Source organism: Lagopus leucura, unplaced genomic scaffold, assembly GCF_019238085.1.
Source record: "Lagopus leucura isolate 7727_CA_CO unplaced genomic scaffold, USGS_WTPT01 Super-Scaffold_100002, whole genome shotgun sequence".
Classification (NCBI taxonomy): Eukaryota; Metazoa; Chordata; class Aves; order Galliformes; family Phasianidae; genus Lagopus; species Lagopus leucura.
In genome coordinates this window covers 21627411-21646108 of record NW_024962263.1, presented here as the reverse complement: position 1 = coordinate 21646108, position 18698 = coordinate 21627411, and the positions used below count along the sequence as shown (strand labels likewise).

General features: G+C 39.5%; 1 protein-coding gene across 5 annotated transcripts in view; it reads right to left on the bottom strand.

The window, feature by feature from the left end:
• CTNND2 (catenin delta 2) overlaps nucleotides 1-18698 on the bottom strand; it is a 619837-nt gene that overhangs the window by 284657 nt on the left and 316482 nt on the right. For all 5 annotated transcript variants that reach the window (XM_042869378.1, XM_042869380.1, XM_042869382.1 and 2 more), the window contains 2 exons: nucleotides 13853-13887; nucleotides 13276-13392 (listed from right to left, as the gene is read on the bottom strand). In XM_042869378.1, the coding sequence (XP_042725312.1) occupies nucleotides 13276-13392; nucleotides 13853-13887 (152 nt within the window). The remainder of the gene's footprint in view (nucleotides 1-13275; nucleotides 13393-13852; nucleotides 13888-18698) is intronic.

Here is an 18698-nt window from a genome sequence, read left to right as displayed (position 1 = left end):
CTATAAATGATACATATCTGGAGATAAGATGTAAAAGCCAGGCTGATGACATTATGTAAAGGAACAATACAAGGATATCCCTTCTAACTCTCTGACCTAATTACTGCTAGAATAAAAGATGAAGAGCACTTTCTTTCAAGAGTAAGTGAACAGGGAACAGAAAATGTTTTCCTTACATGCTAGTTATCATGTGCTTTTTCTACAAGATAAAAATACAGCCATTATTGTAAGGAGAAGACGGAAGACCTCAGTTAGGATCTGAAATAATGAATCACTACTGCAAGGGACAACAAAGTACCACCAACATTCGTAAGAAGTAACAGAAAAATGTAAGACTTGAAGTGAAAAAGCCATTTAGAAATTCCTGTTGATGACTCGTGAGCAGCTCTACAATCAAGGCTGCTAGATACTAAGCACTACCATTGACTATCAGGACTCCAGTGCACTATTGCAAGAAGTAATATCCTCTCACACTTCTTTGTGCTCTTGCATCCCATCCTAACAGTAATGAGTTTGTTTTTGATCACTGATTTTTATTTTTTTGAATGCTCTTATTGGAATTCTTGAATGCTTGACTCTCCAGGTTTCCAAGTACTGCATAATACTAGCGACATATGTCCAGATAAGTCCAGAATCTGTACTTGATTAAGCCAAGACTACAAAATGGAAAATATGAGCTCCAGATATTGTTTGGAATTAACCTTTGCACACTCCAAATACATATTGCCCAGTAGTTAAAATTCACTTAACTGTACACCTGGGAGAGACAAGAAAAGTAAAAGTAGCTGAGCTAGCTAAAGAATTACATAAAGGGAAAAAATTTCTTCATGGATGGCAAAAATCTGTAAGTGATAACTTATGAATATAACAGAATTTCTGGTGAATTCAGTTAAAAGTTGTTGGGAAGTTAGGAAGTATATTTTGGAAATAAGAAATTGTAGCAAACTCATAGAACAAGGTAACGTAGCAAAGTCTAGGCAGCCCTGACATTATAGGGTAAGTTCAGTGTTATTTATTCAGGTAGTGTACTGTTTTGCTTTCTGTATCGTACCAAATAGGGCATTACTCCAGATATCTTTGTGAAATGCCAGACTGCCAAATCTTCTTTCTTAAGCAACCTTGGTAGTATTTCATAATAAAAAAATTTTGGAGCTCCATTTTAAATGAGAGAAATTAGTGGAGATCAAGACTTTTAATGATAAGCAGGTTTAATAATAGGCTTAAACATATTTAATCTCAGTATACAGAAGCTGCCTGTGCTTTTGATTTTTATAGAAAAAGCTGTCTGAAATTTTGATTAAAAACAAGGATAACCTACTGCAAATTTTTAAATGACCTCAGGATTAAGCAACTTCTTTTATAGAAGATTAATCATATTTTATGAAATTGCTTGCTAAACTCAGCACATATTGAATTCAGATATGATCTGGAAAACATAATTTATCACTGACCATTAGGATGATGGGTGTTACAGGAGCAATAGATGGAAAGCACCCAGGAGCAAGATGGGCAGCAAGGATAGTAGCCAAATTGCATTTCTGTACTGCAGAGGACACAAATAGAAAAAATAATTCCCACTAGCCTTCTATCTATGGATGTGTAAGGTTGAACTGGAGCTCTTTTGGCAGTACAATTTCTGCTGGCACATGTTACACCTTCATCAGAAGCCTCTGCCAAAAAAAACTTGTTAGTAGCTGGGGTTAGACACGATGTGAACCACTTTAAGAATGTAAATCTCTTCTGTCTACGAATGACCTGATTTGTAGATGATGTTACTTCTGTGAAACTCTACATGTGGTATGCAGGAGTGGTAAAAGTCACACAGTATTCACTGTAACAGAATTTTTCTGCCTACTGAAAGATCAGAATATGGAACAACAGCAGAACAGTACCTGAACTTGGCTTCTGGGTGGGTTTAGAATCGTAGAATATCTCAAGTTGGAAGAGACCCACAAAGATCACTGAGTCCAACTCCTGGCTCCACACAGGACCACCCAAAATCCAAACCCTGTGTCTGAAAGCATTATCTAAGCGCTCCATGAACTCCAGCACGTGGGGCTGTGCCCACTGCCCTGGGCAGCCTGTTCTATGTCCACTGCCCCCTACTGAAAAACCCTGTCCCTCACCCCCAGCTGCCCCTCTCCTGACGCTGCTCCATGCCGTTCCCTCGGGCCCCATCGCTGTCACACAGAGCAGAGCTCAGCGCTGCCCCTGTGCTCCCTGTGAGGAGCTGCAGCCGCCATCAGGCCTCCCCTCAGCTCCTCTGCTCTGGGCTGAGCAAACCCAGGGCCCTCAGCCATTGCTCTTATGTCTTACACCTTTACTATCTTTCTTACCCTGTGACCAGAAGAAGAAAGCTGCACGTGAGAGCAGGCACTGTATGCAGCTACACAGACAGCAGCGTCCAGCTAAGCAGGAAGTCCCATGCTTTGATTTGGGAAACACCGTATTTTGACATAAATAATAGTTATTTTTAATTTTTCATTTTCATTACCTAGCTCCTATTTTGTAAAGAACAAATACTTTTAAAATTGAATATGAGCTTGGTTTACAGAGGAAAAAAAAAAAAGAAGAAGAAACTAGGTAATTATGGGTATCTTTTGCATGATTAAGTCATAAATTTTTGGAAGTATTTTATGCATTAAAAGATCAACTGTCAGTTTCAAGTATTCCTAATCACCATATGTGCCCAGCACAGCCAAAGGCTGCTATTGATAGTATTGAACTGAAGTGCTCCCTTTTCATTTCTAGGAAATAAAATCAGATGGTTACAGACACCACACAAACATGAGTCACACAAAGTTGAGTGCATTATCCATCAGAAATAATAATTAAAAAAACCCAAAAACCGATCTCCAAGGCTCCAAAACAAAACCAGCCAAACAGCAGCTTCTGGCTATAAAGGATGCACAGCTACTCACAGATAGTTGGTATAAGACAAAAGTTATCATTGGATTTCTCACTTTGCTCTATGAGCTTAGCTAATAGCACAGAATAGGTTTCCTTTTCTCATGCAAAGTAATACTTTTTTTTTTTCTTTTTTTTTCTTTTTTTTCCCCCCTGAGCTTTGACAAACTTGAATCTTTTCTGTCCACAAATGAAAATAGCTATTTGGCCTTCAAGGTAAACCGATTCAGAGCGTATTTAACACTGCCTCAAAGGTAAGTCTACTAAGTAGTAAGTCAACAAGGTCAACATTTTATGAAAATCTTTTTAATTTCCCAGAAACACTTCATTCATAAAACAAAAGGTGCACTATCAGAACTTCTCTACATATTCTGATTGATGTAAAAAAAATACCACTCATATTTCACTTATGTAATATCTCCAGCATAAAGAGCAGTTTGCATGTTGTCCTTTACAGAGAAAGAATCCCATTAAACTCCTCACACACCCAGGATTCTGTTGATGCTTTTTTTTCACTTTTGTTTTCTCCTTCAGTGTCCATAGATACGCACCACCCTCCTTTCACGTTGTACTCATAAAATGCATTTGTCCATTTCTAAAGCCAGAATGAAAAAAATGGAAAATAATGGAAAAACTGCCCACTTTATGTGAGATAAGTCACAGAAATTTGACTTTGCTGAGAATTCTGTAAACTCCATGTGGCACAAAAGAAATTAAGCCCCAAACCATACCTGCCAAGGTGTTCTGTTCCATTCACATCTCACGCAGGCCAACAAACCAATTACCTCTTGCACTGCTGCATCAACAGACTGATTTCATGCTCGTGAGCTGGCACCAGAGGATCACTGAGCTGTGCAGTTCTTGGCATCTAACTGTGCTGAGAGCACGGGTGCTGGCATACCACTACAGCATGAGCAGAATGAGTGGTTTATCAGTCTGTCAAGAGGATGTGGGTGCACTTGTTTCCTGGCCTGTACTACAGACAAAATATTTACTGATGTTCTTTTGCATTGCAGGTTCAGATGCCAAAAGTCTTTCTTTGTTCTGTTTCTACAGATGCTACCATAAGTCACTGTCACTTTCTAATGAGTTTCACTAACTGCTTCCTGCCGTGGATGAGGGAACACCTGGTTATTCGAGCAGGATTTGTGTTTGCCACAGGCTAATCATTACAGGCTGATCATTACCTCCTTTCCATCTTTGAAGCTGCTACTAATTGTTCTTGATTTTCTGATCTCTTTGCTCTCTCCTTCATTTTCCTCCTCCATCCATATATATTTTACCAGCTGTTGTTACTACTGTGTTAATTCAACTTTCACATTTTGTAATGCAGTAATAAGGTGAAATTTTAAGGAGTTGTTTTCTTCAGGCAAGGATGTTAAGTCAAAAAGCATAAAATAACACCATGCTCCAAAGTCAAACTCATCTCAAGAGAAACAATCTCCATATATAGTAATATGGTGATATGAGTATGGAAGTGATACATAAAAGCCCATTTCATCACGTAGGCATAACCTGAGATAAGGGAACCCTGAGAAACGTGCTTTAGGTGACAATACACTGAAACAAAATTCAGCCTATAGGCTGCTGTACAGAAATGGAGGGAACTTACAAATGACTTATGTGCAACGCTGTCATACTATTACTTTTGCTCTGTCAACATGACACATCAGCGAGCAATGTGGATTAGCCTGAAGTCAGATAAACGTGTAAAAAGTAAGGATTACAAGGCCACTTTTATACTGAAAATGTTTTGGTTTTTTTTCCCTCTCTGAGGATGAATAGGCATCTGTTTGGGAAACAAGATACTGAGGTTTTATTTCATGATGTGTGAAAACAGAAAAGATAAAGGAATTGGAAAATAAAAGACAGAATGGAAGCAAGAAGGTAAGGAATGGACATAAGGGTTTGGCAAGAGAGGAAGGCGTATTTTAGGGAACAGCAGGATAGCAAAGATCAGAGCATTGGAAAGGACAAGGCTACAGGGAGATTAAAATGAAGCCAGCAATTTAGATCCAACAGGACATGAACATACTGGACTGTCATGTTTTGAACAGTTCTGCTGGTGGCTTCAAGCACTTTCTCCCTGAGAAGCCTATAAATCCCCTTGGATGCATGACTGGTCTTTAAAATAACTGCAGAAGAACAGGCTTTCAGTGTCATGCATAGTAGGGTGTTCACAGCAACCCCTTTGCTGCCCCTGAGGAACCAGAGAAAGCAGGGGCTACTTTGCAGAGTGCTGCTGACTCCTGCAGAATTCTCCAGGCCTCCTGTGAGTAAACAGTCCTAAGAGTTTGAAGACGGGCACAGCATCTAAGCAGAGCAAGATCAGCTGGACCCAAGTTACAATCCGTAACATCCCACAGTCAGAATGACTTAGCAGGGCACAGCTGGTGAAACAGATGCCAAATACCATTAGGATTGCTGTTGGGAAGATGTGTGGCTCCACTCCTAAAACTGACTCCTTGCAGTGGTCTTTTCCTGACTGTGTAAGGGAACTGATACAAGAGGAAAGTTTAAAAAAAAAAATTAAAAATCACTTGTTCTCTAGAGGTGAGAAGACAAGCATGAATTTAACATGATGCAATATCCTAGAAAGAAAGATATGCTTGTTTTACCTGAACCTTACCCTGCTGATACCAATGATAAGAGGTTTGGACAGCTAGGGAGCAAAGTTCTGGGTGAGAACATGCAACAGAGAACAGAGAGACTGCACTTAAACAGAAGATGCTTCTGGCAGCTGCTCACTGTTTAGAGGATGTGCCACATTAGATATTGGGCAAAGATGACTTAGAAACCCCAGAGCTTTGAGCTAACAAATTGAGAAGGCTTGCATTAAAAGAGATGGATGGAATAACAAGAGGCAGCCAAAGATCCACCCATAAATATTTACTCTAAATATATTTAAAGACTGTCAGATGCTTCCTCAGACACATACCCAGTGTGGCTTACCTGTAGCTAAAAACTGTTTAGTCAGATGACTACCAGGTTTGCATTAATGCAAAAGGAAAGAGAGGTAGGAGGAAAGGTGAGGTGACCCTTTTAATGCACTTATGCCATTGCTATTCCAAAGATTCTAAAATTATTCTCAGTTTCTAAAATTAAAGAGGGCATCCACAGTGCTGAGGTGATTTTTGTCTCTGAAACATACTTGAAGAGCACGTGATTTTTTGAGTTTGTGTGTTTATCAGGAGATCCCATGAGAACACCTCCTTTGTGTGCGCAAAGAATGACTCAGCTGGATCACCCTGGCACTCAGAGTAGATAATGAAATGGAAATAACTTCATCTATCAACAAATTGTGAGGTCCACTGATGCCAAATTTCAACTCATTCAGCATGTCAGCCATCTGACAGGTGGCAGTTTCACAAAGAAGAGCAATGGAATTGAAAACACATAAACACATATCTTTTTACACATTCATTGTGTAAATGGAGCCTTTTTGTTTCAATCTATTTTCAATATCAATGAATAAAGCGGCTGATAAAGGATGAAAATCATAAAGGTTGGAGAAGGAATTCTCTTTCAGAGTGGGACATCTGCTTTCACACTGAGTAAGGAGGATCTCTGTTATTGTAAAAAATTGCTGAAACAAAATTGAATTAAGACAATAAAATAAGAGCATAGCCCATCTTTTTAGTCTCAGAATTAGGCAGCGTAGATAAGTGAAAAACACATCTGTTTAATACAACAGTATGTATAATTTCCTGAGATAAAAATTGTCTGTTCATCTAACGTCAGTCATTCTTTAGAGGAAAAAAAAAGAAGAGAGAGAGACTTCTAAATGGCACTGCTATCCATCTGTGTTGCATTTGGGGCAAACAGTTTTAAGTGACTAAAAGAGTTAATACATCACGGGACTGAATACTCTGTGCTGAGCCACGTTTTTTCTTCTGCAGAAGGACTGGGATGTCCCTAACTGCCTGCAATTTTGTTAAGGTGCAGCCTTAGCAAAGTGCACTCTGAAATGGTAAAAGCCAAGAAGACAGTATTGTTTAATCTCCGTTGTATTTACTGCCTTATCAGCATCCTGTATTCTCTAATTAATCTTGAACAGAGGACAACAGAGTCACAGATGTGAATATTCAGAAAATGTGGAAAAGATTGCCCGTAGTACTGGCAGAGTCAGGTGGGGAAAGCCGGAGTTTCAGTACAAAATGCCAAGTTTTAAATTGAAGATTAGAATGCAGCATTTTAAAAATATCTGAGAATTGCAGCCATGTCACAGTGATATGGGAGTTTTTTGTGATCCATGTCAACAAAAGCTCTATTGCTGCTGTCTGTAGTAACTATTTAGAGAGCAAAGAAAGAGGGTTTCCACACGAAATGATTAAGCAAGAGAAAAATAACTGGTGAGACGATTCCATTTCGATGAGAAACTTAAACACCAGAAGCTCCATAAATCTGTTCCATAATCCTTTTAAGACCAGTCTAAGGTTCATTTTGTGGAGACTGAAGCAAAGGAAATAGCATGACAGATTTAAGTATAGATACCTTAAATTAAAGTTAGAGACTTTTGGATTAGGAGACATTTGAGCCTGTGGTTTATGTTAGGAAGAAAGTGCCAATGGATTTGCTCAGTTATCTCAGCAGTCTGTCTAGCTCTCATTCTGCTACTGTCACGACAAGAGAGAGTAACCACTGCCTCTCCTCACTTCTGCAACCTGTACAGGTCTGTAAGGACTCCATCTGCCCCAGTGAATTATTTCAGAACTGATTTTGATGCTAGTATTGTGGCAGTCCATAATGTGGCATGCAAATGAACCATAGGGGCAATGGCAAAAGGGAGCTAGTAAGAAGGAAAAAAATTCAGGACCAAAACTTTCCTCTCATTCCACGTTGATCTCATTTATTCACACCACCCATCTTTAAAATGCAAACTTACAAACACTGGCAGGAAAAGGCAGCTTGGACTTCAGTGATTGCTCAGAGGCCTCCAGGCTCTGTGTCACAGAGGATGGATGCATTGGTGCCTCAGACAGCTCATCAGCATGTTCCCCACCTACCTGTAGGCGAGACTGTGACCTTATCAGCCTTAATGAAAAGCTTTATCCAGCAATCACCCTTCTTTACCACAATTGTACATCTGTGTTTACTTGCCTTCTCTCCCTGAACTTTTCCTCCTTTTGTGTCTTTTCTTTCTTTCATCTCCCATTTTTCCAAGCTTTCTAATCTAAAATATTAACATACAGTCTCCACAATACTTACTTAGCTCTCTGAAAATGCTTTTTTTCATGTTTCTTTGCTGATTGAATCACTCAGTTACACCACAAATTGAGCAACAGTCATCACTCAATACTCCTGGTGGTCTTATGTTTATCTGAAACATCATCAATATTAGCTCTATCCTGAACTCTGGTCCACAGCCCATCAAAATTTTGCTCCCCTGCATGTTTCCCTCTGCAGTGATTCCAGTCCATACACTCAATGAACATTTCCACCCTTATCCTGTGACCTATTCTCAGCATCTTTTACATGACCCAGCTTGGCTTTCACATCTCTGATCTTTCCCTGAACCTTGTTTAAATGACAAGTATTCATTTGTACAAAAACTGTGCTCTGGGGCCCATCAGAAACAGAAAACAGTGGGCTGAAGAAAGTTTCAGAAAGGAACAGCCAGCTCAGCCACCCACTGCAGGCTGCCAAGCTGAGTTTTACAGCTACTGACAGCAAGGAGGAGGGATGGAGTGCCACTACAGTCACACTGAGGGACTGGTGGAGCCTGGGATGTGCAGTACAAGATGGTGGCCACCATATGGGCCAGCAGCCCTTAGCTGCCCACCTCAGAGACTGAGGGTGCTAGTGAACTATTGACCTTCTGCTGGTGGCATCTCCACAAGCACGTAGGACAATCTCAGCTCCTCTCTGACACCGTGAAAGCAACATCAGGTTGTATGTGGTATAAACTGGAGTGATACAGTTGCGACAGATTTATAGCTATGTAAAGGCAAAGAGAAATTCCTGCAATACAGGAAGCTGGACAAAGGTACGCAGGTTGAGCTCTTAACTGACCTTAACTTTATTCATAGTTTCCTGTTTCTTGCTTGTCTCTAAGTAGAATCACAGAATCATAGAATCATTATGGCTGGAAATGATCACTGAGATCGTCTAGTCGCAACTGTCAGCCCATCTCCACCATGCCCAATAAACCACATCCGCCACTGCCACATCTACCTGTTTCCTGAACACCTCTGACTACACTGCCTCCCTGGGCAGCCAGTTCCAATGCCCCACCACCTTTTTGAAGAAATTTTTCCTAATATCCAATGTGAAACACAAAATAGAAACACATTTTTTCTGGCCAGTTTATACTGAGTTGAAACAGAAGAGATTGGCCACAGTACAGGAGCACCTCTCAGATGCATACAGCCTTGTCCCAGGCCTGGGCAACCACAGAAAGCTTATGTGAGGAAACAGCAGTTATGAATCTGCTCATCTTTGACAATGATTACTTAAAAATAATGGATGGCTCTGCTTGCCCCATACTAATAAGAGCTTTATACAGCACTACCTATGTATTTGTCTATCAGCTCATTCACACTCAGCAAGAATAATTAGGGAGCACTAGTCTTAGCAATATGGAACACCTCCTGCCTAAGCCACCTTTGTGTGATATGTCTTGTTAGCTTATGTCCATGCTGGTAAAGAAACTGCACAAGATGATATTTGGGATTTGAGGTATTATAACCTCAAATAGCTGCCTGTGCCTGCTACATGACCATTTTTTAAAAACAGTTCTGAGAAAGTCAGAGTGCAGAAAACCGAATCATAAGGATTCTGACTACAGAAACACTAATCTTCTTCAAAGGTAAAGCTACCCACAGATTAACTTGTTACACTAGGTGCACGCAGTTCGGGAAAAGAAGCTGTGGTCACATCCCTGGGGAAGCTTTCATATCATGATTTCAAAAATCAGCCTCAACTAGGCTAGAACTGACGCAGCAGGCTAGAAATGTTCTCCTCACAGTTAACCTAGTGACATAAAATACAGCTAAGCATTCAAAATGCAGAAGGAAATTCAGGTAAAATTGTAAATTCTAGACTACAAAAGCTAAGAAATGGCACCCACTGATGATTTTTCTGAATTATCACTCTTCCTCTCCCTTCTTGTCTTATGGACAGTGCACACAAAAATGCAAACCTATTCAGTGTTGCATGATTGCCTCATTCTTCATCATGCCACCTTGGGCCTTCCTTGAAAATGGTCCAACACAAAGGAAAAAAACTCTCGTGGATTACCCTGTGACACTCAATATTCAAGTTCCAATGCATCACAAACAATGCTTTTTATGAAGTGAGACGTTTATCTCACTTCCTATGTAGAAACTGAATGAATTACAATGAAAATTGTCTATGAAATGCAAATACTGTGAAATACTCCAGAGTAAGTCCTAGATTTCCCTTCGTATAACTTTTTGTATAATTGAGACACTGCTACCACAGTTCAACTAGATGTGTTTGTTCTCAACACACCTGTGGATGAACCATTAACATACAAAACTATGTACTGGAAAAAGGTAACTTGAATGATTTCCTAACTATCACATCAGAACTTTAGGATGCAAAGGAGAGATAAAAATCAGCTTTAAGTGAGAAGCGGAACTATTAAATACGTAATTTTTGTTTTCATTTAATATCTATGTTCTCATTGTGTAGAGAAGTTAACAGTGCTCAAAATGAAATCACAGAATGATAGAATCGCAGGGGTTGGGAGGGACCTCAAGAGACCATCAAACCCAACCCCCTGCTACAGCAGGTACCCTACAGTAAGTCACACAGGTAAGCATCTACACAAGTCTTAAATATCTCCATAGAAGGAGACTCCACAACCTCTCTGGACAACCTGTTCCAGTGCTCTGTCACCCTTACCACAAGGAAATTCTCCCACATGTTAGTATACAACTTCCTACGTTCAAGAGTTAGACCATTGCTCCTTGCCCTGTTGCATCACCAAGAAGAGGCTGGCCTCATCCAGCCTTGCCTTCCAGCTTCCCTTTAGGTATTTATAAACATTTCTTAGATCCCTTCTCAGTCTTCTCTTCCTTAGGCTGAAGAGACCAGGTTACCAAGCCATTCCTTATAGAGGAGATGCTCCAGGCCCCTTACCATTGTTGTGGCCCTTCACTGGATTCCTGGATCCCTGTCTTTTTCAAACCCAAAGTGGACAAAGTAGTTTAAATGCAGCCTCACCAGTGCAGAGTAGAGAGGGAGACTGCCCTTGACCTGCTGGCCACACTCTTTTTAATGCACTTCAGGATACCACTGGCCTTCTTGGTCACAAAGGCACACTGCTGGCTCATGGCCAATCTGTTACTGCACAATCTAAACCTTAGCTTTAGGGTAAATGAAGCATTGACAGAAAATGTACAAAACAAAATATGATAATAATTGCTGTAGAGTACAGTCACAAGAAAAAAAAATATTCTGCACAGTCTTGATAATGGTGCTTTTAACTTTGCAAACAGAATAGCATTTTAACTGATGTGTCTGTTAAATTTTATTATAAATTGAAAACAGACTCCCAAACGAAAAGAAAAATCCAGTGTATGACATCCTGCATTTATGATCGATTAACTGCAACTGTTGGCTTTAGCATATATATCTGATTCTTAATTAACAACCATAAATAGCAAACAGCAATCTAGTTTCACCACATTCCTACTTGATTCCTATATTTCTGTGACACTCCTCAGAAATTTGTTTGAATAGCAGTTACCTTCACCTATCCAGATTTCTTTCTACCTACTATCCTCATCCTTCCCTAACATTTTTCTTAGTTTTCCTCTCTTCATCCAGTTTCTGCAATGCCCACCCATAGGAGCTTCTGGCTTTCAACCTTCCCTATTGCAGTCCATGCAGATTCATTTTTCTATCTAATGTATGAAAACAATTGTGATCAGTCATTCAGTCTGTTTCTTCTCACTCTGAATACACTTCTGAATACAATAGAGTAAGAGGTGGAAAACTCAGGGCAACTTATAAGGGCTTAAACTGTTGTATCATGCTTTCCCTACAGAAAATTTTTCTCAGGTCAAAGAGCATCTTACCAAAACTGTTAGTGATGCTGTGGGCCCAGAAATCTTGTGTACATGAAAAGTGAAACACTATCTACTGTCCCAGGACTGTCAACTTTGAATCTGATTGCAAATCTTGTTTTAAAATAATGAAAAATGTTACGATAAATTAAAATTCTGCATTCAGCCTTGCACTGCTTTGCTTTCACTTGAAATGATGACATTTCAGGTGACAACTCACCATTGCTTTGCAGAAGGCTGCTGTCACATTCCATTAGCCTTTCCATAGGAAAGGGAAATCATTCCCTTTGGTTTTAAGAAAGCTGAATTTGGGCAACCACCCTGAAAGATGTGTCTCAGTCACAGGGTACTAAGCAGCAAGGGACTGAAAAAGACAAAAATGGCTCAAGGGAGCAGAGGGGAAGACATATAGAGGAATAAAAGAGAAAATTGAAAAGCGTAGGTAACATCAGGAGCAGCAGTAGGAGTGATAGGAAAGTGTGTATAGTTTGTGGCACACGGCAACAGTGTATCAGAAAGGAGACTGAGGAAAAGCAAAGGAAAATAAGGAACTGATTTGCATCTTCAGTGCCCACCATTACCTCTCATCTCAGACTTGTCAGCCTGTTGGAAAGCTTTGTTTGAGTGCCTGTGACTTCGGAGCACATGCATTTGTAGATATGTGCTCTACAAATACACTGGGCGGCACGTCCCTGTTCTTTACTCACTGCAGCTTTGATTCACTTCTCCAGCTGCTGATCCTAGCAGAGGATCTATCTACTCAAAGCACTCTTCTGCAAACAAGAACAGCTACCAAATGACCACTGAACCAACATCTGAGAAAAAGTCTCATCTTTCTTGCTGCTAGTGGTGTTCTGTGCATCATCTTTAAATAGTTCAACAATTATGGCCCATTTATCCATTTGAAAATGTTGGTCCTCGAGACTATCAGCTACTAGCTAACAAGTGACATCACACCACCTCACATTTCAATTACTACTTTTGCATACTGAAGCAGTGCTGCTTTAAAGATGCTTTTGTAGTGATGATGTTGAAGTCTTGTGTCATGACCTTGTAATACAGTATGGCCACACTGCAATTTCTAAATGTATTCCTTAAAATGCATTCCACGGGGCTTCTGCCCACAGACTGCCAGTGAAATTTTCTCAATTATAAAGAAAATCAGAAATCAAATTGGAAATGCAGGGAGCCAATTTTCCTGCTCCCAGCTACACTGTCTTCTGCTGATTTGAGAAAATAATAAGAAAAACATTCTAATATATGTATTCAGTTTTAAAGCATGAAGTATTACAAATAACTGTGGGTTCTGAAAAGCACATTTTTAGCAACTTACTTTCACTGGCTGAATAGTCCTGTGGATCAAGTATCCCTGATTCTTGCAGTGATCTAATGCAGGAGTCCACCAGCTCCAGACCTGTAGTGAGCTCATCTTCTATATCCTTCTGACCATCTGTAGTAACATTAACATAAAAAAGTATAAGAAAAGCAAAAGATAAAACTAGTTCCATGCTATCACGTACATATATCAGTTATAGCCGATGAAGGAATGAACACCCAAATGGCACATTCAGAGCAGGCTGGCCACATTAATCCAGGAGAGTTATGCTGCCCTTTAACAGTTTGGCTTTGGATTAATAAAAGCAAACTAAGAAAGCACAGGTCTTATCTTAAGAAAAACCTAGAGACCAGTGCCCTCTCCCAAAACTTTGCTTCATTCTATCTCTGTAGATGCTCCATTTGCCAACCCTAACCACTTTTGCCAAGTTCTACAATTTTTTCAGCAGAGTTTTCAAACACTAGAAAACACCCAACAAGTGCATAAAAGCATTGCTGTTCTCCACTCTACCTTATTTGGGAAGCAAGCTTTATGGGAGAGAATATATGTAATACTCTAATGATAAGTTTATTACCTTGTGTTTGCCAGTGAAACTGCTCTTCTGTTGAACTGCAAAGAAAAAGAAAAAGAATTAATTTTTTGTGAAATGATTCAGTACTGTGCCACCAATACGCAGATCTAAATATATTCTGAAGAAACTGACCTAAGAATAAATAGCAGAATTTATGAAGCATTATTTTATGTATATTTCTTTTTTTTTTTTCAGGAATAACTTGCACAGCATTCATTCAGCAAGGAAAAATAAACTATTTATTAACTAAATAATTCAAAATGTACATACAGAAGCCACTATTTTAGTCTCAATGTAGACTGTTGCAAAGCTAAATTGTCAACATTTTGCAACTTTTGGAGATTTTATTAGAGAAATAGGATTTTCCTGTTTTTTTTTTTTTTTTTTTTTTTTTTTAGACTGCTTTCTCAAGTGAGCAGTTACCTCTGTTTTTTGTTTTTTTTTTTTAATGAATTTACATGCATTGTTCCTGGTCCTACTTATGTACATTTTTATTATTCAAAAGTGCAGTTAAGTTAATTCAATTGGCCTGCACAAGAAAGTAAACTTAGAAGTGTTTGTGCTTTCATATACAAGCCCTTAATCAATAGATGGTCTTAATTTATAATTATATGGGTATACATTAGAATATAGGTTAGATTAGCATGGTTTTTTTTCCTTTTTTTTTTTTTCCCTTAGTGGATATAATGAAGGATATGATTAATTAGGCAATGAGTACAATTTACGCAAAGGCATGAAGTGCCTGTCCTTCACTACAGATCTTTCTTACAAGCCAAGAGTACAAAAAGGTTCGAAGTTATTCATAATACTTTTATAATAATAGTGAATTGATTATTATAGTCACGATTAAAACTGTACGTCTTCTGTACATCTTTACACCTATTGGTAAAATAAAAATCAACAGGAACAACAAAAAAAACCAAGACAAATTATTTTGGAGGGTTCAAGCAAAACAAATATTTATTTCTGATGTCAAGAATAATTGCTCTTCTTAGAAGCACATGGGTTTTAAATCTTGAATAGTTTTCTCCTTTCCTAGTGGATGCTGAACCTCTTATGAATATGTGAATAGAGCTCCTTGCATCTATGTCCTGTGAACAAGAATAATATAAATGAAATGAAATGCTTCTTTCTGGATGAAAATAACCTAAGTTAATTATTGATCAAATTTGGTATTTTTTTTTTTTTAAAGGATAATTGCCTAATTTACATATAAATAGTACTAAAAGCATGTTTTAATTTCCAGCTGGCATCACAAGTGTTAATCTGACAAATTCAAATCTACAGATCATCATTAATTTCCAAATATCCTCCACCTGTGGCTTATGTTGATGCACTGGTGTGGGGTTTCATAGATTAAGAAGCTAGTCCTTCGACCAGACACTCAGCTAAAATGTTTGCACTCGAGTGCATTGAAGCTAATAATATTGAAGATAAACACAGCCAGAGTCCTCTGGCAAATAATTGTGGCAAAGTACTGAACTGAAGAGATGACTTTAATGGAAAATGCCTTTTCAAATGTAGCCTTGAACCCATTTGGTGGTGACAAGGGTCAGTGGCTCTTTTTGCAGTTCTGTTTGTCTGACTTTTCAAACTGAAAGTTCAGTTGGCACCAGTTGGCAGACATTTCAAAGCAAAGTGAGCAACTTGAAAGCATTCTGCCTTTCTGCCATTAGGGTCATCCATAATATGCAGCATATATTTCCCCACTATACAGACCCACCTCCAGAATTGAGTTTTCTACACAAGTGATAGATACCACTTCAAGTGACACCACAAAATTCAATACCTCAGGTGGCTTTCTTGGTGGCAAAACAAATTTCTAAATCTTGTTGGCAACAACACTGAGTGTCATCTCATCCATGTCAGTGAGAAAAGAAAATCCATGTCTGTGCACAAAGAGTGAGCTATCTGGACAGATACCCAGGGATTGTCTTTCAATGCAGGTGCCAGAGGGCAGCGAGGGCAGGCTGCTCCATAGGGATGCTGAGCAGGGGGCTGGGGTGGTGGCAGTGCAGAGACCTCTGGGAGTTGGGGCAGGGTCTGCATCGGGACTGGGTTCCAAAACCGTGCCCAGAGGCAGAATGTGAAAATTCACTTTCTTTGTCCCTCACACACAAATATATTGGTGCAAATGAACATCAGTGCATATGACTGTTATTCAAGTCACATGCCTTACTGATCTTTAAAGGAACACTGCAACAAAGACCCTTAATTCTTGGTGGGAAGGAGTTCAGGACTACAAGTCACTCTGTCTGGCACATCTGTTGATTTATCAGAGCCTGCATACACACTTTAAGGGCAAACCCGCACTGTTGTATTCCTTTGATTACCCAAGAAGCGTTCTTGTGCCTCTTTGTGTGGAGAAGTCATTAAGTTTCCACTCATTCCATTTTTGAGGAAGTGCTGCAATGATCTGCTACATAAAATGTTTCTTTCTATTGTTTTCTAAAACAATTCATTAAATTATATCTAACCCTACTATGCAACAGCTATGAAAGGACTTGTATGAGGAGCTGTATCAGCTACAATCTTTCCAATTACTTTTGCAATGGAGCCTCACAAACATAGCTGTATATAATTACAGGCAGATACTGTCTCACTGATTTTTAAATTGCTATTCCGGAAGTTCTCACTTGTGGAAGGTGGAACAAAAAAGATTCAGAGACATTTCACAAAAAGCACGGAGGTTGAGAAGCACTAATATTCCGGTTCAAGCAAAGGAGGAACAGTTCTTAAATAATCAGTATATTTTCTTTAATATTTTGTAAATAAACCAACCTTTGGTATCAACTGTGTAAGAAAAAAAAAAAAAAAGGAGATAAGAATAAATCTGATATAATTCCTACCAATTACTACAGAAAAAGGTCCTAATTGCCACCCAGTTCCATACTATTTCTTGGTTACCCAATTTAAATTACGTCAGAATTTCTGACTGCAATAATCACCTCTATAGATGGGACACAGTCAACTCTCCTAAATCACACTCTATTAGTCAGCTATGGTATCAACTCAGCTGTCACGTCAACAAGTTCTTTTGATGGTCCAACAAATCTAATCTAATACTTTACAACAGTCATCAAAATTGTAAAAATAAAATAAGTAATAAAAAGCCCCACTCCTCAAATCCCCTAATACTTTACTCATCACTGACCTTTTGTGCCCTTTCAAAGAAACTTTTAAAATTGATACAGATTTCCTCAAATTACAGTGCCAGAAAACTGGTCTCCTGTATTCAGGACCCATCTGGATGCCTACCTGTGCAACCTATTGTAGGGAACCTGCTTTAGCAGGGAGTTGGACTCGAGGATCTTTTGAGGTTCCTTCCAAGCTTTGCAATTCTATGATTCTGTGAAAACTGTTGATTAATTCCCACCTGTATTAGTAAGGCCTTGCTACAAATTCCTGAGATGAAAGGGAACTGTCTTTTTTTTTTCTCTTTTCTCTTTTCTCGTTTCCCTTTCCTTGTTTCCCTCCCCTCCCCTCCCCTCCCCTTCCCTTTCTTTTTTCTTTCTGTAACTGCAGAGTATGTACCTTCAGCAGTTTTGCTCTTTGCCCAGAGTGCTACTGATGTGTTCATACAGCGGGCAGTAAGGCTGCTATTTAATGGAGACGGCAAAATATAGTCCATAAAATATAGTCCAAAATATAGGACTGTGTGGGCAGCATTTTCCTGGCAATGACGCTATCACTGTAGCTGTGAAGTAGTGGTTCACCTCCTTTTGTGCACATTTTTATAAGCACGGCAAGAAAGCTCTTGTTCATGTTTAATGAAAATACATTGCTAATGGTGGTGATAATGTTGAAAAATAGTGTTATAATAGTGAGTTTTCACTATCAAGTAGAGTTATTGTGCTCCTGGCATCCGTTGTAGCTTCCATGGAAATAAATAGGAGGCATTATTTTTGGAGTGGCCTGAGTTGTAAGAGACACATAGGGATCACCGAGTCACACAGAGCAGAGCTCAGCGCTGCCCCTGCGCTCCCTGTGAGGAGCTGCAGCCGCCATCAGGCCTCCCCTCAGCTCCTCTGCTCTGCGCTGCGCAAACCGAGTGACCTCAGCTGCTCCTCATACATCTTGCCCTCTAGGCCCCTCACCATCCATCTTCATAGCCTTCCTTCGGACAATCTCTAATAGTTCTACGCTACTTAAAAATAATCAACAAAACCCTTTTTTTCCCTGAAACTTTATGGATTTGGACTTTGGTTGCAGGCAATTAACTTCTTAAGAAACAGAGTGCAATATCCTTTGAGGAAATCCACTTCTGTGCATTTGATCATTGCAGTATTTCTTCCTGGGATAGCTAAGCACTACAGCACTTCTGTTCAAGGCTTCAAACATAAAATGCGGATTCAACTAAGAGACTCAGGCTGACCATTGCTTTAAGTAAATTATTTTAAGCATGATTTCACTTAGTTAGGAGTATTTCAACCACACTATTTGTCCTGTATTGTCCTCAGTAGCCAGTAAGAAAGTGGTTTTGTCTGTTTTTTTGAGGAGTGACTCATTTCGAGTTCAGCACTTCCTTGGGGAAATAATGCAGACAGAAGCTAGACAGGCTGTACCTTGAAGAAAGCACGTTCCATGCAGAAACCTCCCAACACACAAATGGTCTGACACTGCGTGAAATTACACATCACACCACTTCCAATTCCCTTCCCTTACAGCCTCTTCACATTAGCTTCACTCAGCTCCTTCCAAGACACTGACCCCTCGGGCTCTTTGCCTTCTCCTCTTTCTACTGAAACAACCTTTTCCCTTTCCCTTTCCCTTTCCCTTTCCCTTTCCCTTTCCCTTTCCCTTTCCCTTTCCCTTTCCCTTTCCCTTTCCCTTTCCCTTTCCCTTTCCC